At 42.8% G+C, this 22,500-nt stretch overlaps 3 protein-coding genes across 4 annotated transcripts in view; 2 read left to right on the top strand and 1 right to left on the bottom strand.

Moving 5' to 3' along the window:
- The window catches only part of kcnq1.1 (potassium voltage-gated channel, KQT-like subfamily, member 1.1), a 29,208-nt gene extending 21,342 nt beyond the window's left edge, over window positions 1-7,866 (top strand). Inside the window, exons 13-17 of the mRNA XM_076997942.1 lie at window positions 2,168-2,243; window positions 3,459-3,553; window positions 3,721-3,767; window positions 3,875-3,936; window positions 6,766-7,866. Of these exons, the coding sequence (XP_076854057.1) occupies window positions 2,168-2,243; window positions 3,459-3,553; window positions 3,721-3,767; window positions 3,875-3,936; window positions 6,766-6,963 (478 nt within the window). The 3' untranslated portion in view covers window positions 6,964-7,866. The remainder of the gene's footprint in view (window positions 1-2,167; window positions 2,244-3,458; window positions 3,554-3,720; window positions 3,768-3,874; window positions 3,937-6,765) is intronic.
- Window positions 7,867-11,967: 4,101 nt separating this feature from the next.
- Window positions 11,968-13,460, bottom strand: cdkn1ca (cyclin dependent kinase inhibitor 1Ca). Its single transcript, XM_077021346.1, has 3 exons — window positions 12,887-13,460; window positions 12,673-12,781; window positions 11,968-12,413 (listed from the first exon to the last, which is right to left on the bottom strand). Coding segments are annotated over exons 1-3 (636 nt in total). The 5' UTR covers window positions 13,413-13,460; the 3' UTR covers window positions 11,968-12,412.
- A 2,189-nt stretch (window positions 13,461-15,649) lies between these two features.
- The window catches only part of trpm5 (transient receptor potential cation channel, subfamily M, member 5), a 13,955-nt gene continuing 7,104 nt past the window's right edge, over window positions 15,650-22,500 (top strand). Inside the window, exons 1-12 of one of the 2 annotated variants that reach the window (XM_076997867.1) lie at window positions 15,650-15,783; window positions 17,016-17,083; window positions 17,456-17,612; window positions 17,957-18,137; window positions 18,252-18,418; window positions 18,578-18,755; window positions 18,867-18,931; window positions 19,102-19,284; window positions 19,398-19,497; window positions 19,689-19,807; window positions 19,922-20,257; window positions 20,699-20,842. In XM_076997867.1, the coding sequence (XP_076853982.1) occupies window positions 15,715-15,783; window positions 17,016-17,083; window positions 17,456-17,612; window positions 17,957-18,137; window positions 18,252-18,418; window positions 18,578-18,755; window positions 18,867-18,931; window positions 19,102-19,284; window positions 19,398-19,497; window positions 19,689-19,807; window positions 19,922-20,257; window positions 20,699-20,842 (1,767 nt within the window). In that variant the 5' untranslated portion in view covers window positions 15,650-15,714. Of the gene's footprint in view, window positions 15,784-17,015; window positions 17,084-17,455; window positions 17,613-17,951; window positions 18,138-18,251; window positions 18,419-18,577; window positions 18,756-18,866; window positions 18,932-19,101; window positions 19,285-19,397; window positions 19,498-19,688; window positions 19,808-19,921; window positions 20,258-20,698; window positions 20,843-22,500 lie in introns of both variants that reach the window. The other variant, XM_076997877.1, reaches the window with a different exon arrangement.

Raw genomic sequence — 22,500 nt, 5'->3', positions numbered from 1 at the left:
ATGCTGTTCATTTGAATCCGATGAGTCCTCTATCTCTGTGTCTTTTTGTCTAGATTTTTCCAATTCCAATGACAAAGGTTTTTTTTGTTTGTTTTTTTTAGTAGATATTCAGCTCTTCACATCTGGTTTCTATCAGTCACTGTAAAAGGGAACTGGCAAGGCAGGAGATACTGCGGTTACCAACTACAGGGAGTGTTCTCTCTCTCTCTCTCTCTCTCTCTCTCTCACCCTCTATCGGACTCTCCCTCCCTCTCACTCTGTCTCTCTCTTTCGGTCTTTCCCTTGGCCTATCTGTCTCTCCCTCTGTTGGTCCCAGGGGAACCATTTCTCCCCTTTGCCTAAGTTCATGCCAGTGTTTGCCATTAGCCCGGCTTTGTGCCAATACCAGAGGCAGATGGTGACCCTGCTGAGGTCATGAGACCAGCGTTGCTATGCTGGTAACCAGGGCGGGGGAGAGGAAGTGGCGCTGTCTCCTGGACAGATGGGTTGGTTCCCATGTTCCATCAACCCCCGCTCTCTCTGTCTCTCTCATCCATCTATCTCTCTCTCTTTCTTCATTACATTCTCTATCTCTCTCCCTCCTCTCCCTCTCCCTGTGCCAGGCTGTCTCTCTCCTTCCTCTCTTTCTTACTTTCTCTCTCTCTCTCTCTCTCTCTCTCTCTCTCTCTCTCACACACACACACACACACACACACACACACACAAACACTCTTCGCTGTCTACTGGCTTGAATGACAAGCGTTAGTTGGAAGTCTGATCTTGCGCCTGTCACTGGTGGTTGGACCTCAGGACTCTTCAAAGCACCGGAGCCGTCATAAGGTTTTAAGTGTCAGAACTGTGCCCCCACAGTGATGACAAGGTTTGCATTGTCTTGATGTTAACTGGGTCACTGTCGTTCAACGTCTTTATGAGTCGACCTGAAGACTCAATAGCCAAGTGACAGTTCCTTCAGTCACATACTGCGTGCCCTACCCTCCGGTGCAGAACGGAGGAGCGAGGGATGATGCTTTGAATAGTTGAGCTCCCCTTAAGGACAGATTGTATTTGTACTCTGCCATCCATATCAACAAGGGTTTCTTACTGTTGCCCACTGCCAGCATGCATCATAACACAATTATCAAACTTGTTTAGTATTTTATATGCACCTCATTTGGTTGTGCCTATTTTATTTCCATATACCACCCTTTTATTGCAAGTCCAAATTAACAGAGCCACTCTCCTAAATAAGAGGACCATGAGAGCTGGTCCCAAACTATGGAATATTACAGCTTAGCATTGGCCAGATGCCCAGCGGCTTGCAGGTTCTTGTCCCGAACGGTGACCCCTGTAGCAACATTCGCTTGGAGCTTGGCATGTGTGTTGTAGTCTCTCCCCCCTCTCCGACCCTGCCAGAGAAGAGGGACGCTCCCTTAGGCAGCCTGGTCCACTAAGTCAGTACGGCCCGGCAGCCTGCTGAATGCTAATGCCTTTCTCCCGAGGGCTCTTGTGACTGACTCGGCGTGACACACACCAGATCCAAACGTACGTACGGCAGTGCGGCGCACGCACGCAGGCCAGCACTCGTGGATCAGCACACGGCCCGGGCCCACCTTCGGAGATGAACGGCAAAATGCTAATTTCCCACCGTTGCATGAGATAACCTTTATATGTTATCTGCAGGGAGGAAATCAAACGGGCGCGTGAACGCACACACACACACGCACGCACGCACGCACACACGCACACAAGTTTCCATAGCTGAGGGCCTCGCATTTCTTCCATGACTGCTTGTGATCCTTGGGCGTTTGCAGCATAGCCATCTGCAGGTGCTTCGAGAGGCACCTGAGGCTCTTTCCTCACACAGATAAGATTGTTTTGCAAATATCGTGACACAGATTAGAGCAGGAGTGTGTTTGGCATTGACTTTATGACCATCGGTGGTGTTTTACACTCTCATTGTCTTCCTCACCTTATCTATACTGGAAGCCGTAAAACACTTGTGCTCTGTTTGGCGTGACGGCAGACACGCCCTGCAGCTACAGAGCAGGACTTTCTGTTGCTGTCCCGTCCTCTACGAGAAACCGCATCGAGCGTCTGGTTTAAAATGGCTTTCTTGTCTCTCACTTGTGTCTCCCTCCCTCTCTTTTGCTGGTCTACGTGACAAACCCGATGCCCATGGACACCCCAGGCTGCGTGGATCCCACCGGGCGGCCATCCGTGTGATCCAGAGAATGCGGTACTTTGTAGCCAAAAAAAGGTTCCAGGTAAGACTTTTTGGTGTCCAGTTAATCCCCCCTTTTCTGAAACCTGCAGTTACCACAAGCCCATAGATGCTACTGCGTAGATTTGCTGTTTTGATACGGAGGATCTTCTGAAGGGAGATGTGTTTAACTTAAGACGAACTCCTGTTTTTTTTGGCTGTGGGCTTTTAGACAGGCAGTGTTGGGGGCAGATCGCTTATCACTTTAATGTGAGCAATTACCTACTGCAATTAGGTCTTCGTGAGTAGCTTAATGTCTCTTAGTGCCCATAACAGGGTTGAACTCAAGCTGAGCATAGAAAGAGTTGGGCTTCTGCCCAAACACTTTGGCTTGGCTGGCACAATAAGCACAACACAGAGCTTGTCAGTCCTGTGTACACACACACACACACACACACACACACACACACACACACACACGTCTCTGTTGAAGTCGAGAGTTCCCTCGCGTAGCGCCACCCCCCTTGCGTCAGACACTTGACACTGGTCACTGTCGTCTTCTGTGCTGTCTCTCTTTGTCCCTCCCTTGCTGTGTCCTTTCATTTGCTTTCGTTCACCACACTTACACCCCCCCCCCCCCACCCCCACCCGTCCTGCTCTGACACACTCCCATGATGCCAAACACACAACCAGAGCCATGCGGCCAACGCTGTGAGCCGCCTCGGCCCTGTCTGAGCTCATGCCGGTTATTTGCTCTTCTTGGAACAGATTTACTCCAGTGTGAATTGGTTTCATACCACCACAGAGGTGTGAATGTTTGCCTTTTTTAGGTGGTGGTGGTTGTGGTTGTGGGGGTGAGGGGTGGGTGGATGTCTTGCTTAAGCAACTAAAGTCTTCTAAACATTCTCCACATGTTACTTTGGGACTTCAAATAAATTCAAACAGCTGCGGGTGTCAGAGCCCGGGCCTCTAAGAGCAAAGAATCAGTGTGTTTGATCAATGTGAAGGTTTTCTGCTGGCAGATGTGGCTTCCATCCCCCAGAGCCTTTGATCTCGGGGCTGGATGAATGTTGAGTGATGAAAGTTGTCAAACGTTTGACGAGATTTCATTGCCCACGCCTCTGGTATCCAATCACTCGCGTGTCTCAGTGAATTAACGGTAAACTCCCAGTGGTGCAGAGCAATTCCACAACGCCTCGTCAACGGCGTGTTCGTCTCCGCGCGCCGACCGCTCACGAGCTAACTGCTAACTGCTAACTGTGTGCTGGCGTGCCCGCAGCAAGCCCGCAAGCCGTACGACGTGAGGGACGTGATCGAGCAGTACTCGCAAGGCCACCTCAACCTCATGGTGCGCATCAAGGAACTGCAGAGGAGGTGGGACACAGAGGAAGCCTAGTTTTTGTTGGCGCGAGCGTTTCCCACAGCGCCGCTGGGTTCGTGGCTTTTAAAAAACGCCAGCCAGTCCCCGTTCTCCCACTTGTTATACACCAGATCGTTACTGTTTGAGGAATGTACGATCACTCTTTCTCTGACTTCCCCAGGCTGGATCAGTCCTTGGGGAAAATGTCCTTGTTCCAGACAAGCTCAGGTACGGCTGGCAAGGTCGACCAATCGAGTTTTGCTACACACCTTCCATATTAGCACCTTTCTGGGTCTTGCTCATGTTTGAAGCTGTTGCTGTTTTGCTTTCTGCAGAAAGAGCTAAAGACAAAGGCACGAACACGATCGGATCCAGACTCAACAGGATGGAGGAGAGGGTGAGACATTGAATTCTTCTGTTTAGATTAGGGAGCAGATAAACCTGGCGGGAATGACATGTGTCACATAGCTGCTCAGCGTATCTGCTGACCTCACAGTTTCAGATGCGAAGAATACCTCAGCTGTCTCCCCACAGGACCGCCTCGAGACAGCTTTGCACATTCCTAAAATGTTACAAATGAATCAGTAAATTTGTTCATTCACTGACTGTCACTTCCACAATCAGTAGGTATGAGAGAGCCTTCAGAATGCATAGCTGTGTGTGTGTGTTTTCAGCTGAAGATACTGATTACTCAAATTCACTCAGCACACTCAGACCTGAGACAGAATCAATCTCTCCTTCTCTCCCATCATTCACATGCCACTTTTTATCTTTTTTGAGTGTTTCTCTGAGTGATGTCTGCTGATAAGCGTCTTTAGTGTCTGAAAGGGACTTATTTTGTATGGGTGTGTTCCTCTGTGTAAGTGTGTGAGTGCCTCTGTGTGTGTGTGTGTGTGTGTGTGTGTGTGTGTGTGTGTGTGTGTGTGTGTGTGTGTGTGTGTGTGTGTGTGTGTGTGTGTGTAATGAACAGCCTCTTAGTCTGACTGACAGACATGGACTCAGGAGCTTTACAAACACTCACTCTGCTCCTGTTCGTGTGCCACACTGGCCCTAAATCCCTTTACAAACACTTTTCATCCCAGACATGAACTCACAGACACACACACTTACTGACATGAACTCACAGACACACACACTTACTGACATGAACTCACAGACACACACACTTTCTGACCTGCCTGCTCTCCCTTTCTCCCTCCCTGCACCCCTTCCTAATATCTCTTCCTTATCTCTCTCCCTCTTTCTCACTTTCACTCTTTTTCACTCCCTCTCCTTTTTATATACATATGTGTAGATCTGTCTCTGTATGTGTTTTGGTCCAACCAAAAGCAGTTTAACATGGAAAAATTCCTTGTTATATATAAAAAGACACCTGTGATATTATGTAAAACGTCAAGATATTCTGTCAAAATTCATGTTTTTTTAAAGAGGAGATTGAAAGAATTTCCTTCAGAATTTTTTCCCCATAGCTAGCATAGTTTTAGTTAAAACAAAACACCTGCACTGTCATTGGGTTTGTAGTGTTTTACGCTAACATAGTTGACTGCGTAGCATGACAAGGTCTACGGAGTCTGCTAGTCCGTTCTGTGTGGCTTCCTTTCACCAGAACGGGACTATTTGTGTTGTTTATTTACTTTTCTGTCTCAACTTTGACTGGTGGAGCATGTTTGGTTGCCTAGGAAACCGTGATGACAGCATCCAGTGATGACAGGATGCCCTGCCCCATGAACCGTTGCTCTTCTTCCCATAATTCACTGGTAAACAGGAAGCAGACAGTGTTTGACATAAACAGGAATAAATAGCTGAAGCATTTTAGTCCAACAGCCGCCTAAAGCATTTCGCTGTATTCTTTCATGCCACCCACAGTGACACCCAACACTCCATACGTGGAAATATATGTTGGAAAATATATTACATCAGAATCATACAAAGAGTAACAGATTTTTAAAATATATATAATTATAAAGTATAATAATAAATTAATAATTCATTTAAATTATATATGTGTGCACTGTATGTATATAAAAATAATCACAAAAGTCCTTTCTTATACAATCAGTTTTTGTAAAATTACATAGTTTTAACTCACTATGAAGGAATTACTTTTATGACATTCTCATCTATATGTTTTGTTTTTTTTAATCCATCTAATCCATCTATCCATGGATGTCTCCTCGAGCCCATGCTTTAGGGTGGCAGACCTGAAGCATGTCAGGTATCCACACTAAGTGGTCTCAGCTGCACAAGGTCGTGGCAGACCCAGTTCATTCGGGCTGCTTCATGTCTCTATGTGGTCAGGGTGTGTATATTTGTGTGTGTATGACTGCGTGGGAGAGCCTGCGTATGTTTACATGTCTGGTCTCATGCCATGTGCGCCCTTGGCTATGTGTGTGTTCGCAAATGTGTTTGTGAGTGTGTGCCTTAACGCTATCATTGGTATAAACGTCTCTGTTGCTCAGAGACGCTCGTCTGATGAGTTGTAATGGGGTGTAGACAGACATGGCTCCAAAGACCACTTAATGTGGAGTGACCCTCAACCTCACAGCAGTATATGTCCACATACTCCCAAACAGATATTGTAAACGTATGGCTGCTGTTTGTCTGGAGTGAACAGATTAATACAGCAAAAAAATGTATAACCTTAGCCTGTACTTCATCCTCACTATCCTAAATAAGACAGTACCCATGTTTTTACAAGGGACTTTTAAAGGAAAGCATGTTGTGCTAAACCTTAAAAAACATTGAAAGGTCCTGACTTATTGTGCAGTAAATTCCCAAGAGAATTAACAGTCTGGTTTTCTTCAACTGTGGTATGATATCGGCTTGGAATGTCAACAGAATAGTCACTCGGTGAGATCGCAAACAGAAACAGCCAGTTATGATACCACAAATGGCCTTAACTAACAAATGGCCTCCTTGTCATTCAGTTTTTGTTCTGCATTCATGGCACACCGTAGAAACACTTTTGATTGTGTCACTATATATACTCCAAGAAAAAGTTGTTTTTCAAGGCACATCTTTTTTTTCACAGCATGATTTCCATTGCTGCGATTCAGTTTTGCCAACCGCTGCATCATTTTCCTGCACGCCATCCCAATACGCTGTACTTTCCACACAGTGCCCTGATTCCGAGCGGTACTGTTGTCACGGCGCTTCAAGCTATGGCATTATGGGATGCACTGTGCAAGATACGCGCTCACGCCATGGCTTTTCATCCTTTGCTCAGATCACACACATGGACAGGAGTCTGACGCGCATCGCCGAAGCCCTGAACCTCCTCGTGCAGCGTGAGACAGAGGGGTCGGAGGGGGCAGGGGTGGGTCGGAGGGGCAGCAGCCACAGACTCGCTCGCGACCTCAGCCTGCCCACCTACGAGCAGCTGGCGACCCCGACCTGTGCACCTGCCCTTGAGGAGACCTCCTGAACTTGGGCTCCTTTTAACAATATGTTTTATTGACCATTCGGGATAGTTTTAACTTTGTAATGTTTTTAGTCAAATACTTGATTTTACAAATTAACTCACATAGACTTCAACAGGGCACAAATACAATGGCAAATTTTTTAATCATCTGTGACTACTGTGAGTGCTTCATGAAACATTTTTAGAGGCACTCCTTTAAGGTTTGGTATCCACAGCATCTTATTTGAATTCAGTTCTTAAGTGTGACAATGAGAATGTACTGGAACTTCATCAGAACTTTTGATAACTGTGCAACCCCAATATGTAGAATGCTTCATGAGATGGACCAATCACAGTGCTTTAGAAAGAGAGTTTATGGTGAATGATTTAGAATTAAATATTCTGTAAGCACAAAGTATGAAAGATTATTACAGTATAGATTATGGGAGAAATATTTGCTATATAGTATAGTATTAAATATACATTAATACTTTCCTTTCACACAAAGTTCCAGATATAACTAGCGATTCACTACTGATAATGAAAATTAATCTTTTGTGGAAGGGGGGGCTGTAGACCAAGGTATGGAGTTGATTATTTAAATGTATGGTCATTTACAAACTATGCACAGCTAAGTATGTCTAATGATTAGTTGAATTCAGTCATATAAGAACATTTTTTTGAGTATGTACACTTTTATAGTTTATTTATTACTATTCCATGTATGTATTGATACACAAATATATACATGTACTGATTGTCATTTCACATTTGCAGTTTTATTCAAATAATCAGTTATTGTTACTCATTCATTTCTGATGCAACACTACTGAATCAGTGCCTTATTTCATTCTTGCTTAGGTTTTTTGATTTGTTTGTTTTTTGTATTATTTTGTGGCTTTGGCAGTCAGACATTTTGTGTTAATAAATATAAAGCATCACCAATGTCTTTTTTTTTTTTTGCATGTTTGTTTTGAATGATGTGATTACCTCACTTGGTTACCTCATTACCTCATTGCCCTTCAGCATTCTGGTCCCAAAATAACTTCCTGTGGTTTCCTGCTCTTTTTCTTGACCATAAGCCTTTGGTGGCAGAGGTGATGGTGTGGAGGCATTTATGACATTCAGGGGACAGTTGTAGTTCTTTATCTGAGAGTCTTTCAGTGATGCTTGAATTCCTTTAGAGCATCCTGACAGATCAGTGACTTACGCAGCACACGACCATATGGGCAGCACCATGACCTATGACCTTAATACAATACCTTTGCTCTTTTGGGTGAGGTTGCCTGTTGCCATGGAGATGACTTGGTGTGCACTCCCTGACCTTCTATTGTGAAGAACGTGGCTGATTCTTTGCTTATCATGAAGACTGTTGGTGCCGGTAAGATATACCACAAAGTAGCAAAAATGTAGCCGACTGCGAGGAGTATTCTCAGGGAATGCCCAGTACAGGTCATTGGATATCGAGAAAACACAAGGAGCTTCACTGAAAACAATACAAGAGTCCTTCATATCTTTTAGACCTCGCAAATTCATAGAAATTATTTTGCAATCTTTCTTAGTTTTAAGAAAGATTCTAAAGTCCCATCTAATAAAATATGGGCATTAACAAAACTTAGGAAGTAAGGATTTGACTATTTTTAAAAATATTTTTGGAGTTCTGTTTTTTTTCTGTCTTTGGTTGTCTAGAATCCCTGTTTAGTTTGTTTAGAACATCATAACATCAAAGACATAGCACTTTTGTAAGTCGCTCTGGATAAGAGCGTCTGCTAAATGCCATAAATGTAAATGTAAAATGCATAACTGATTAATTGATGTTATTTTGACATGCTTGTTCTGAGCAAATGAATCGTACAATTTCTTATTTAAAAATCTTGGCACATGACACAGCAGGGCCTGATAATGGATCATATGTCCTGCTTCTTTAGAAACACCAGTATTGCTGAAAACAGCCTTGCCTTTTTTTTAATGTTAGCTCAGCCAAATATTCCTGATATATTCTGCATTCCCCCAGACGGAAGAGCACGATATATATCTGTTTCACACCACATAAAAATATCATTTTTTTAAATTATAATGTCATGACACGGCCTGCTTTAGTTTTCCTGTCTCTGAAGGATTTACGCCCTTGAGAACAGTAGACGAGATGATGGACAAGAGGGAAGCATCGCTCCGGTGTTGACTGCCCTCTGCACGTTGCTTCCTCGTGACAACTATGTCAACAGTGAAGGCTACAGCACGAAGAGTGAGCCGCCTACAGTGGGGGTCTGCGCCATATGCCACCACATAAATGATGGGCCTTTGTTATGCGTTTAAAAGGACGCACTGCTGCCACCTTCTCTCAGACTGCTGAGCAAACTCTGGGAGCAAATGCCATTAATCCAAGCTAGTGAACCCATAGAGGGTTATCCAGCCTTGAAGACACAGCTTGCCTGTGCCTCTGCTAGTTTTATGGGCCAAATGATTCAGAGAGAAAAAGAAACGCTCCGAAATGGAAAGAAGGTTAAAATGCTGGAAGGATGGATGGTTTGATGGTTTGTCCGCTGCGCAGTAGAAAGCTGGGGTCTTAATAGGGTTAACAGTGCTGAGAAAGAGATTTTCTAAAATCAGAAAGGAAGGGGGATGAAGTCTGAACATGAACTTTCCCACATAAGACTGTTTTACTCTGCATCACCAGCATGTGCTAAATAAAACCTACAACCCTAAGTGTGTTTTGCCCTTATAATTAATAGTGACATGCATCTCTTAAGTAGGCTAATTATTTACACTAGATACCCTAGATTGTTGTATTTTTAGTCTGACATAGTCAAATTATTTATTGATTTAATTAATAAAAACTACACATTTCAGTAAAATAATATATAAAATAATACTTAGACTAAGGAAGAGATGTGGACCCTATTAACTGAAGCACAGGCTGTTAGGTGGTGGCTCTTTGGGATTTCCGCTAGTCAAATTTGAGGTCCCATGAGTCTTAGGATCTCATCCATCTGGTCGAAAAACACCGACGATAATAGCGCAGCATATTGACAACCTGAACAGTCTGGACATAATGATTTTAGTGTAAAAGATCAAATAATGAAGTCCCAGTTAAATGCCTGACAGGCGCAGACCGAATACAATCGTTTGGTTTCCCCGTAAACTAAGAGCGCGTCGTCTTTAAGTTTCCGCTGGACTCGCATATTATGTTTTGAATTCATATTATGTATGAAATGTCATTTTTTGAAAGTGACAAGCTGACTTTTAACAATTCGGTCTAAATAATCAACTTGACGTGTACCAGAATAGGCAAACACCACCTTTAGATAGAAATAATGTCATCACATCGTCATATCTTTTGTTATAAAATCCCGAGGACAATCTTCTAGCCGTATTTTGACTTTCTCGTCGTAGTAAAATTGATGTCATCAGCACAATCGTCTCTAATCAAGTGTTACACAGATCAGCTTAAACCCTTTGGCCCTCAACAGTACGTTATGGGGGCCCGTGGGGGCCAATCTCTGTTTTCTTGCACACGACTAGATACGGCTCGAAAACAAAACCAAACAGAGGATTTGTGAGCACCAAGAACTTCTATTAAGGCACAAAGGCTCATTTGCAGGTGAATGCGATGGCACTCGCTCCGCCGTGCGCCTTTGCCTCCCTTTGTTGCGTTTGGCCTTTTTTGGTGCCAGATGGTCATAGAAATGGTAAACGCCTTTAGCGGCAGGCCGAAATGCTCCCCACTGACTGTGTTTGATAAAAACACAACAACAACAGAGGAGAAATACTCAACCAAGGGTTGGAAATGCATTTTACGTTTACTTCGTTTTATTGCATTTTTTAAACATTAAAACTGCAACCTGCAACAGTTATTACATAAAGCGAGAAAGAAAGAAAGAAAGAAAGAAAGAAAGAAAGAAAGAAAGAAAGAAAGAAAGAAAGAAAGAAGATACAGCAAAATGTAATTGTTGGAGAAATAAAAAAAAACTGCAAAAAAACTGTTTAGGATTAAATCAATTTGAGAGGAGATTTCGTTGAAATAAAGTTAAAAATGGTTTCTTCTGCTACTCATGAATACATTCGATCGCCTTTGTGTTCACAAAGATTATTCGTCTGTCCGAATAAGGAAACGTTTTTATTAGTACCAGAAGTCTAAGCCTATGTTAATTTTATGTCGTTTCTTAAAATGACCCCGCAACATGAAAAGGCAATGAGATTTACAAATATAATCGATTCCATTTTACAGTGTAAAAATAATCTAGGATTATATGTTGTTTCTAAGCTCCTTGATGTGCAGGCTACAACCTTTATGTTCATTATAATGTATTCTTCCCTAAACTGTGCTGTAGATTCGCCCTTTTTGCATCTAATAATAAGCCATATATACCCATGCCTGGATTAATTTCGAAACGTAGTCTATAAGAGAAACAAAAACACACTAACGAGACATGTACGCATTACCAGTATAACCCAAACCAGACTTTTGTTTCCAGAAAGGGCCGTGCGTGAATCTGCAGTAGCTATCCTCCATTTCGTTTTGATAGCAACTTTTCCTGTTTTATTTATTTAGAGGTTTGTCGTGTTGTGGAATCACATCTTCATCTATAGACGTGTTGTTTACAATGCTGTGTGTAGGTAAAGGGGAGGAGAGGCAGGTGGTCGGCGTGTGTATAGTAGGAGCCCATTTTGTTCGAGTCTTGGTAAGTGTTTCATTAGCGGGATTGCTAAGAGGGGGCTGAAAATGAAGGTCTTATCTGGACAAAGCGGGGTTCCAAGGGCACCTGCCTCGTTCATTATGGAGAGAAAATGGCATTTAAATCCTCCCTATACCACGCAGCTGTCCGCTTCTCCCACATAACCACCGAGGGACAGACAGCTGAGTGCGCCTTGTTTAGAGGCCAAACTTCTCTCTTTGTTACTCGCAAATGTTCACATCTAAAAAGTATAGGGCAAACATTTCTCTGCCCCTCCCCAAGCCTCCTCGTGTTGAGATATTGTCATTGTACTACAGATAAGACGGAAAGGATAGATCACCAAACAACAAAGTAAACAAAAATATAATTTATTTTTTTTGTTGATTCAATACAAAGCTAATATATATTAAAAACGGCTCAGAAACATTCTTTGCATGACGTCCCCAAAAACTTAAATAAAACACAACATAAAATATTGCAGTAAATAAACAATAACTGTAAATAAAGCACAACAGACTATCATGGATCATAAATAAAACATAAGTTAGTATATTTTTCAAAAGTATAAAAATGCAATTACTATTTTCTATCCGGAGGGATGAATCCTACAAAACCGTTCAAACAAAACAGGGAAAAATTGCACCGTTGAGAAGTCGTAACACTGTAAAGTCCGTCTTGGCCCAAGCCATATTGCTACATGTGGTAGAAGAAAAACATGCAGGCCGTTTCATCCTTGTGTCTTTCATCCGCTCAGCAGATAAACACAGGACTTCTGCATTTTCCATGGAGTGCAAACATCTGTAACAAAAATACATATAACGAATCAACGAAAAGTTTCAAAAACACAGCCACTCAAATAGCTTTTCAATATAATAACAATAAACAATACATTTTAACTTAGACGGAATAACCCTTGGAATGTCAGGAGAAGCTAATACACTTTCGGCTATTGTAACAGCCACCCACCACAGTCATTCTTACAATAATCGCCGTGTTTAAATTAACTAATAAGTCAGAAGTCATTTATTATAAAAACGAAGTCACTTTCAACACTTACCATCTTATTCTTTTGTGTGGAGTAACCTCATGGGAGATGGAGGAACCTGTTTGAGGAGCGCCGTCAGCTTGCTTACAATCACTGGTCTTTTTTCTTTTGGGAAAGAAGTCTGGAGAGAAGAGAGAGCAACATTAGGAATACTAATATAACAATATCAGCATTAACAACAAAAACAACAACAACAACAACAACACGCTATTTTAATGTGCTTTACCTGTGATGTGAGTGCTTGTTCTCTGAGACACTGGGACAGACGTCCTCTTCCCAGCACGGCATCCAGTAGATACGCGAGCGGGTCCAGCATTGAACGAACCCGAGCGGTTCTCCTGGTTCAGCTCGCTTGATGGATCCGGATCAGAAGACTGCTGGACGTCCTCTGCTCTTGCACGAAAAGCGGGTTCGTTCTTATATTCACACTCGGAGGTGGATCGTCCGTCCTTCGCGTGAAACGGCGAAACAGTCCGCAGGCTCCCGTTATGCACCGAACCCTGGTAGATGGACGGCACCGACCTCCCCAAGATCTCTTCCCACTCGTAACTTCCAGGCAGCGGCACATTTCTTTCGAAGTTAAAATTCCAGCGACTCTGGTCTCGTTCGGAGATCTCCTGTAGTTGTTTCTTCATTTCACAGTTTAGTTCTTCGTGATCCACCGGTCCAAATAGATTTCTACAAACCTTTGTGCGGGCCAGAAGGGGAAATGTTCTCCGCTCCAGGACACCGGGCATCTCCACGTTGGCCATTGAGCTTATCTTACTAGAAACAGAACCGGCGTGTTGTGTACGCGCACGTTTGCGGCTCATTTATATTTGTGCCGTGTTGGACCAAAGCCAGTGTTAGCGTGCGTTTGCAAAACAATAGCCGCCGATTGGTTGGATGGATACCCCGCCCTGTGTAGGAAACCCCACCCCCCTCGATGCAACATTGGCCAGAAGCGACTAATGGGGCGGTGCCTGCGGGAATCATCTGGTTTTAAGACAGTAGGCTAATCAGGACCGGGGGCCCTCGACCCCGGGGACACAGCTGAGAGCAGCTGACACACCATGTTTTATGAGCACTCGGACGGATACTTACTGGCTTTGCCAAACTTACATCACTCACATTGCATTACAGATGGTAGGAATGGTAGAAAAATACGTCTTACGTTTATCAGTAGGCTAATTGTTATCCTATTTGGTTTTGTTGGTATTAAAAATGACAACCGCGCCTAAAAATTGGGCGTTTTAGCTATATATACATATGTGCATATTGAGACACACAGAAACAGGTGCATCTCTGTAAATGGGAATATAATCAAAAAGTTATTTCAGTAATTCAATACAAAAAAGTGAAACACATATATTATAGATTCATGACAAACAGAATGAGTAAAAAAAAAAGTTTATTTTGTTAATGTTGATGATTATAGCTTACAGCCAATGAAAACCCAAAATCATTTTCTCAGAAAATCTGAATATTATATGAGACCAACTGAAAAAAATGTTTTAATTCAGAAATGTTGGTCTAATGAAAAGTTTGTACAGTTAATGCATTCAATATTTGGTCGGGGCTCCTTTTGCACGAATTACTGCATCAATGCGGCGTGGCATGGAGGCAAACAGCCTGTGGCCCTGCTGAGGAGTTATGGAAGTCCAGGTTGGTTTGATAGCAGCTTTCAGCTCGTCTGATATATATATATATACACCGGTCTATATATCCTGCTCCATATATATATATATATATATATATATATATATATATATATATATATATATATATATATATATATATATATATATCACATACTTTATGTTGTTAAAAACTAAGTAAATAAATAAAACAATTCCAGGTATAAAATTACAGGCCTAAACTTTGGAGAGCTATAGAAGCCAGCATAGCCTAAATACAATTATTTGGCATGTTTTGTTCATTTATTAGTTTGCTTTGGGGCAAGTATTTTTGTTGGTAAAATAAAAATAACAACAAAACATACTAAACTAAGAGCCTATCAAATATAACAAATAAAGATTCATAAGGGGGGGGGGGGGGGGGGGGGGGGGCTACTGATCAAGAACAAACGTGTAGATTCGATTTACGCTTAAACCTATCAATCTTCAATCCTTCCTCCCAGAAGCGTATTCACATTACAACAATTACCATATGAAATGAATGTGAAGAGGGGCAATTATAGAAACAAACCGTGTTTACAATGTAGCAGAAGCGATATCCAGCGTCTGTCGACATACCCATAGAGTTTTACCCTATTTACTGAAAGTTTAAATGATGCCTCTGATTTTAGTTCTCAATAAATGTTTTTAAAAGCTTTGAGTATGCTACAATGGCTTGACCAGTGTAATTATCAAATTTTGAAAATTATAGGTCATAAAAGTGTCTAGCTAAACAGAGGACCAGTGTTTATTTTATTTTATTCATATCCTTCCGGACAAAAACTTCATGGTCCTAGTCAATCTAACTTTAAAACCCGCGGAGCCTTCACCGATGTAAAAGAAAAAGAGAATTACATCTTCTTCTATCACGTACCGCCCCCTTGTGGTTACTTATACGAAGTTCTTTATTTTGTATTCAGGTTTTTTGACAGAATTTAGGATATACCACTAAGCATTTCAATTAAGATAGGAGTTGTTATTTTGTTTGTTCTTATTTATTTATTAATAAAGTGTAAACCATTTTTAAAGTCCAGCATTGGTCTTTAGACATAAAATCTTAGACCACAGAAGTATAAGATAAAAAAAACAAGATAAAAGACGAGATAAGTATAATGCAAGAAAACATAAGATTATATATATAAACTGAATAGCTCATCACTGTCCATTGTGAGATAACCAAACTAATACTGCACTGTGATTTGAAATCCAAACATAAATGTAACTGCATGTGGATGTGTGCACCTGTGGATGAGAGCGGTCAGCCAGCCGGCATCTACGGTTGGCCAGCACCTGGCTTAGGGTTGTCCTGTGGCAGGACCTTAGTGTAAGCACACCTGAGCTTCAGTTCCTGGTTTGAAGTAGTCCTTGTCCAGAGCTCAGAGTTCAGATCAGAGTTGGAATGCCACAAGAACAAGACCGTAGAGCAAGAAGACACGTGGACATGCCTGAGCTTCAGGACACCCCACTGGTGAGCCCAGCTAGGACATACACGTCTTTGTCATTTCTGTAAGGCTCTAAGGAGTATTATAGGACATCACTCTGTCTGTCATTTGGTAGGCTCAGAGAATGCAGTTACTAAATATTTTGTATATGCTCTAGATTGTATTATTACATAGATTTGGTATTATAGATAAGTGCTGTAACACTGGCAGAATTATAATCATTAAGTTTAAATCAGTAGTCATCATGATTACTTGTTGCATTTCACATCTGATATTAAAGTGGTTTCAAAGTTATAATTAATGTTTAAAAGAAAATATTTTATATTAAACTTACTAATATAAAATATATTATTTTAATCACTAATTATAACTTTGAAACCACTTTAATTTCTAACCACTTTAATTTTCAAAGTTTCTCTCTGTGTAGTTTAATGTAATGTCTCTTTGGTCTATAATGCAAATGATTATCTTTACATGATATTTGGTCTCTGGTCTCAGTCCCTACTCTCCTAGTCAAATCATGAACTCCACCCCACAAATGCACCTACATCCTTTTTACATAGAATGTTAGTCTAGCATCCAATATTTTACATAATACAAATAATTACAAAAATAAAATAAAATTTCGATTAGAATTTTACAATGTATACTCGGATCAGTGTGCTGAACTTTTCACAGTTGGAAATATTCAGATTTATTTTAATTTGTTAAAATGTTTTCCTGGATCTTTGCTATTTTACAGGAACACGTTCGTCCCCTCCTTCAGACTGAGTTTCAAACTTACATGTTTGTACTAGAGATGTTTGTGAAAGTTCCTCATTAACAAATTTTGCAGTAAAAATTCTGCTTTTCCTTAATTTTAATGTGCAACATCACACAATACTCATAAGATATTTACTCATTTAAACTATGTTTTCATATTCAAACGATTATGTGAACAGGGTCATCTGCCTTTGCTTGACTGGTGTCTGGCCCTGTTTGGGTTTGTATGAGAGGGTGAAGTTGTGGTACCTGCTGAATGTGCTACGGGGTCTAAAGCTCCTCTGATTGGCTTTTCTCTGGCAGCAAAAAGCAAACAAGGTCTGACAAGTCAACTGTGGCTCCACCGGCACAAAGGAAGATCATTTGCATATGCAAAGAACGAAAATGGAAATCACGCCTGTTTTGCATAAACAGACCAACATTTTTTTTACTTTGCTAACATGAGTACTACAAATTGTAATAGTGTGCGTGTCCGTGTGTGTGTGTGTGTGTGTAGGTAGCACTACACCAGGGCAGGAGGTGTGAAAAATGCGGGGAAGTTATGCTGGGGTCACCAGAACAAGGGTGAGAATTCCATAATTTTCTAACTCAGCAAAATCACAACAAACACATCACATGGTTGGATAGTCCTTATCACAAATATTACGTACCATACACGTCACCTGCTATGATCCCTATATATATAGTAATGTACACCACTCTTCTGTATGTTTCTGTGTTTGAGTGTGATTGGTTGTACCTGTGTTAAAATTGTAAAGCGACCTTGGGTATATAGAAAGGCGCTATATCAAATCAAATCAAATCAAAGTTTATTTGTATAGCGCTTTTCACAACACATGTTGTCACAAAGCGCTTTACAGGATTTAAAAGGTTAACAATACTATGGGTCCAGAACCCTATATAAGTTGAAGATTCATTCATTCATTCTTTATCCAGGGTCCTGTTGGGGTGCCGTTGTTACTCTGCGCAGCAAGGCTCCGCCCCTCATGGTGGGCTGGGCCAGAATGCAAGAGAGGCCCCCGAATACCCCCACTGGACAGCAGGCCGTCTAGGGGACATTGACTTCATTGGGACCAATAAGACCAGGGGCAAGGTATATTACAGCAGATGTCTCTATTATCAGAGTCTCATAATCACTGTTTGGAAGCCTTCAAGATTTTATTACTAACACAAATGGATGTTAAAACCCCCAAAATCTTAGTTGTGCATGATATTATGACACAAGCACAACATGTGTACAATCTTTCAATGATGAACAATTTCATATTATTCATATCAGGATGTACACTGCTTGACTGTTGATTGGTTTGATTATGTTAAAGGTTAAATCTTGTTTACACTATGTTACTACCAACATTTATTACCTGTTATTACCAACGTTTTTGATTTGCTTGGTAGCTCATGTTCATCACTCACACACTCTATGTGTCAGTCCAGTTTGCCAGGGTTAACAGTTCCACGGACCCCAAACTGATATACCAGCTACTGACTAAGCAGTGGGGTCTTGACCCTCCACACCTGGTGGTGGCGCTAGTGGGTGGTGATGAGCTGGCTCAGATGAAGCCCTGGCTCAGAGACACGGTGAGGAAAGGCTTAGTGAAAGCTACCCAGAGCACAGGTGAGTGAGATCACTCTGCACATGGAAAAATGTAGACGAACAGTCGCTGAATAACGATGCCAGTTGTAAAAACCGCGGTGGCCATCACCGACTCGTTACTGCTGCTGTCCCCAGGAGCATGGATCCTGACCAGCGGCCTGCGGTTTGGCATCACCAAGCATCTGGGCCAGGCTGTGAGGGACCACTCTCTGGCCAGCACTTCTTCAAAGATCCGTGTGGTGGCCATCGGAATCACCCCCTGGTCCATGATCCACAACCGAGACCTGCTGCTCTCCGCCAAGGTCATGACCCCAGGCACAGAATGACCCCAGGCCATTTCTTAGTTTCTTAGTCACGCTGGTGGTGGCACTGCAGTGGCGTTTCTCACATACGCTCGCATGTCCACCGCCTCACGTTCCAGTTAAAAGCTGCAGCTGTATCGTCCCTGTTTAAACACACAGCCCCACCAGGCTGCGTCGTACCCCACGGAGGACCTCCCCCATGGGACCGTCTACTCTCTGGATTCCAACCACTCCCACTTCATCCTGCTGGAGGAGGGCTCGCAGAAGCCGGGGGCCACCGCCGACATGTGGGTCAAGCTACTTAAGCACATCTCCCTGCAGCGCACCGGCTACGGAGGTGCCCGCTCAGCCCACACGCTATCCTGCCCTTCATAGCTCACGCCCACACGTCCTTGGCCACAACCTCCCAAGTCGCCCGGATCTCAATGCCTCTTTTGTATTTCCACAGGACCCGGCAGCTTTGAAATTCCTGTCCTGTGTCTGCTTGTTCATGGGGAACCAAAAATTTTGCAGGCAAACATTTTGCAACTAAAACAATATTTTTCAGATAATATTTTACGAATCACATACTATAGATGTTTTATCTTGACATTTCTATTATGTAAGTCGGTAGATGATTTAGTGCAGCCTGTCAAATAAATCAATGTGGTAAAACAACTGATTCTAACACTTTGCTTATGTAGAGAATGTTCAAGACAATCCAGAATGCAACTCCCTGGCTGATCCTGGCCGGCTCCGGGGGCGTGGCAGACATTTTAGTGACACTTATCAACAGGGGATGCTGGGATAGTGAGATGGTCCAAGAACTGTTAGTGGACACGTTTCCCAGCAGCCACTGCACTGACATCACTTTCTGGATCAAAGTGGTGAGAAGCAAATGGCAAAAACATTTTTACATTCACTACACACAAAGTTAGTGGTGCTACATTTGTTGAGGTTGGGTTAATTTTGTGTATACCATTTTTTTTTCTTTGACTAGATTCAGAAGATTCTAGATAATGGTCATCTGTTGACCGTGCATGATCCAGAGCAGGAAAGCTCCGAGCTAGACACTGTTATACTCAATGCACTAGTTAAAGGTGAGTATGAACATATCCTTCAGGAGATAATCTATAGGAAATATACCTACAGTTTCCCATTAGTTTACCATCTTGTTTCCCAAACCATAAGTAAGTAGCATCATAATTCATCATTGTCAGCAATCTTTTAATCTTTTTTTTTGGTCATTGGTGTTTATTTTTCAGTGGTTTTGTTTTTGTTTCTCCCTCAGCCTGTAAGAGTCAGAGTCAGGAGGCTCAGGACTTCCTGGATGAGCTCAAACTAGCTGTGGCCTGGAACAGAGTGGACATCGCCAAGAGCGAGATATTCAACGGGGATGTAGAGTGGAGTGTGAGATACGTGGGATTTTCTAGAAATTACGTAACCTTCTGTACTAATGTATAACCACCTGTAGTAGACTTTTAGATATTCTGTAATTACCGCTCAGACTTGTGTTTCTCTTAGGCACAAGACCTTGAGGGGGTCATGATGGATGCTCTGGTCAACAACAAGCCAGACTTTGTGCGTCTGTTTGTGGACAATGGCGTGAACCTGGGCGAGTTTCTGACGTACGGGCGTCTCCAGGAGCTGTACTGTTCGGTGTCGGAGAAGAGCCTCCTTTTTGACCTCCTGAAGAAACACCAGGAGAAGCAGCTCCTGCCAACCTCAGCCAGGAACCCAGGGCCTCCTTTCGTGGAGTCTGGGGAGAGGCGTCCACGCTTTACTCTCCATGAGGTCTCCAAGGTCCTGAAGGATTTCCTGCATGACTCGTGTAAAGGCTTCTACCAGAAGCTCCCAGCGGTAGGAGAACATGGCCATGTATCTGAGATAGGGTGTGCTCACCATTCCTCAAAGAACCCCAGTCCAATTAACAAGATTTAACAAAGATGAACAGCATTCATGGAGTACTGTCATATACGGGTGCAGGGAGAACATATGGCAGATCAAAATGCTCCCGTCTAGATCATCTCACAATCCCATTTCAATCTTAATCAGATTAAACAAAACCCATCATTACCTGCATAAACAGAAATTAGGTGGAATTGAGAGCTAAGTGCCTGCCAAACAAACAGTAGGTAGACAAGCAGAATTTGCCTTAAAGATGAAAAGAAAATACATAGTTATTATGTAATTGTAACTGTATAGTAGATGTCAGTGTATGATTGATGTCAATTACCCCACATGTGTAATACTGGAAAAGCAAGTAATAGCCAAACCGGTTCTCAACTGTATCTTCATCAGGAGAAGGTGAGCAAAGGTCGCCTTTTCCACAGCCAGAAAGATCTCCCTGACCTCGAGGAGCGTTGCGAGAACCCGTGGAGAGACCTCTTCCTCTGGGCTATCCTACAGAACAGACAGAAAATGGCAAACTACTTCTGGGCTATGGTAGGTGTCTACCATCCTGTGAAGTGTTGGGCTAATGTTCAAAAACAAGCTTTATTTACATACAGTGCCTCCAAGTAGTATTCGACCCCCTACAGATTTAGCAGGTTTACACATTTGGAGATAACTTGTGACATTTAGACTGTAGATGTGTGAAATGCTTTTTTTTAATTGTGAAAATTCAATCAGAGGGTCAATTATTATTCAACCCATCAAACCACCAGAATTCTGTTGGGTTCCCTCAAGTATTTAGAAGTAATTTAGGCATAAAGAACAATGAGCTTCACCTGCTTGGATTCATTACCTGTTTTGTCCTGCCTTTTCTGACTATAAAAGCCCCTCCCCAAACTTGTGAACAGCACTCATGCATGGTCAACATGGCAAAGACTAAGGAGCATTCCAAGGTCATCAGAGACAAAATTGTGGAAGGTCACAAGGCTGAAAAGGGGTACAAAACTCTTTCCAAGGAGTTGGGCCTACCTGTCTCCACCATTGGGAGCTTCATGCGGAAGTGGAAGGCTTATGGAACTACTGTTAACCATCCGTGGCCTGGACAGCCTTTTAAAGTTTCCTCCCATGGCGAGGCCAGGCTTGTAACATTCCTACAGTCAAGCATGGTGGTGGCAGCATCATGCTATGGGGCTGCTTCTCAGCCAACGGGCCTGGCCACCTGGTCCGCATCCACGGGAAGATGGATAGCACAGCCTACCTGGAGATTTTGGCCAATAACCTCTGCTCCTCTATCAAGGATCTTAAGATGAGCCGTCATTTCATCAGGACAACAGGACAACGACCACAAGCACACGGCCAAGAAAACCAAGGCCTTGTTTAAGAGGGATAAAAATCAAGGTGTTGCAATGGAAGAGTCAGTCTTCTGACCTTAACCCAATTGAAAACTTGTGGAATGTGCTCAAGGTCAAAGTCCACATGAGGTGCCCAAAGAACCTAGATGACTTGGAGAAGATCTGTGTCACGTATGGCCTCGCCCCCTCCCTTGGCTGTCACTCCGGGTTCCCTTGTGTCTGTGTTTCCGTGCCTGTTGCTCCCACCCCACTCGTTTGTCTTTGTGTTTCCTTGTTTATTACCACGCCCCTCGTTATTACCGTCACCTGCCCCTCATTTATGTCATTGTATTTAAGTCCCGTCATTCCCCAGTCTGGTATCCGTGGTTTTGTCATTCCAGTTTGTTCATGCTGTTGGTCTGTTCCTGTTTGCCGTGAGTTCTGTCGTGTTGTTTGCGTTTTGGTTTACCCGTCCTCCGTGTGCTTTGCCTGCCCTTCCGTTGTTAGCCTGCCTCGTTGTTTCCCTTGTCTGTGATCATGCCTGTTTACGTTTCATGTCTGGATAGCCTGCACGTTATGACCCCTGCCTGTATATACGACTCCGAGTTCGGTATTCCCATGAATAAATCTCGCTCATCTCAGCGTTTGTGTCCGTCTCCTCGCTCCGTTGCGTATGCAACGTTACATAACCACGGATCAAACCAGGACACAGCGAGAGAGCGAGACTCCGGTGAGTTTAGTTGCTGTAACGGGTTGTTGGCTGCTTCCGTGCAGTTTAACTCTCATGTGTTACAGCGTGAACGAGCCGGAGACAGGAATACCCCTGGCGCTGTGGGAACAAGGAAGTCTCGTTGCAGACCGAAGAAAGCGCAGTCTCTC

The sequence above is a fragment of the Brachyhypopomus gauderio genome, chromosome 1 (assembly GCF_052324685.1).
Source record: "Brachyhypopomus gauderio isolate BG-103 chromosome 1, BGAUD_0.2, whole genome shotgun sequence".
NCBI classification, from domain to species: Eukaryota; Metazoa; Chordata; class Actinopteri; order Gymnotiformes; family Hypopomidae; genus Brachyhypopomus; species Brachyhypopomus gauderio.
The sequence above is the reverse complement of the archived record's forward strand: the minus strand, read 5'-3'. Positions and strand labels throughout refer to the sequence as shown.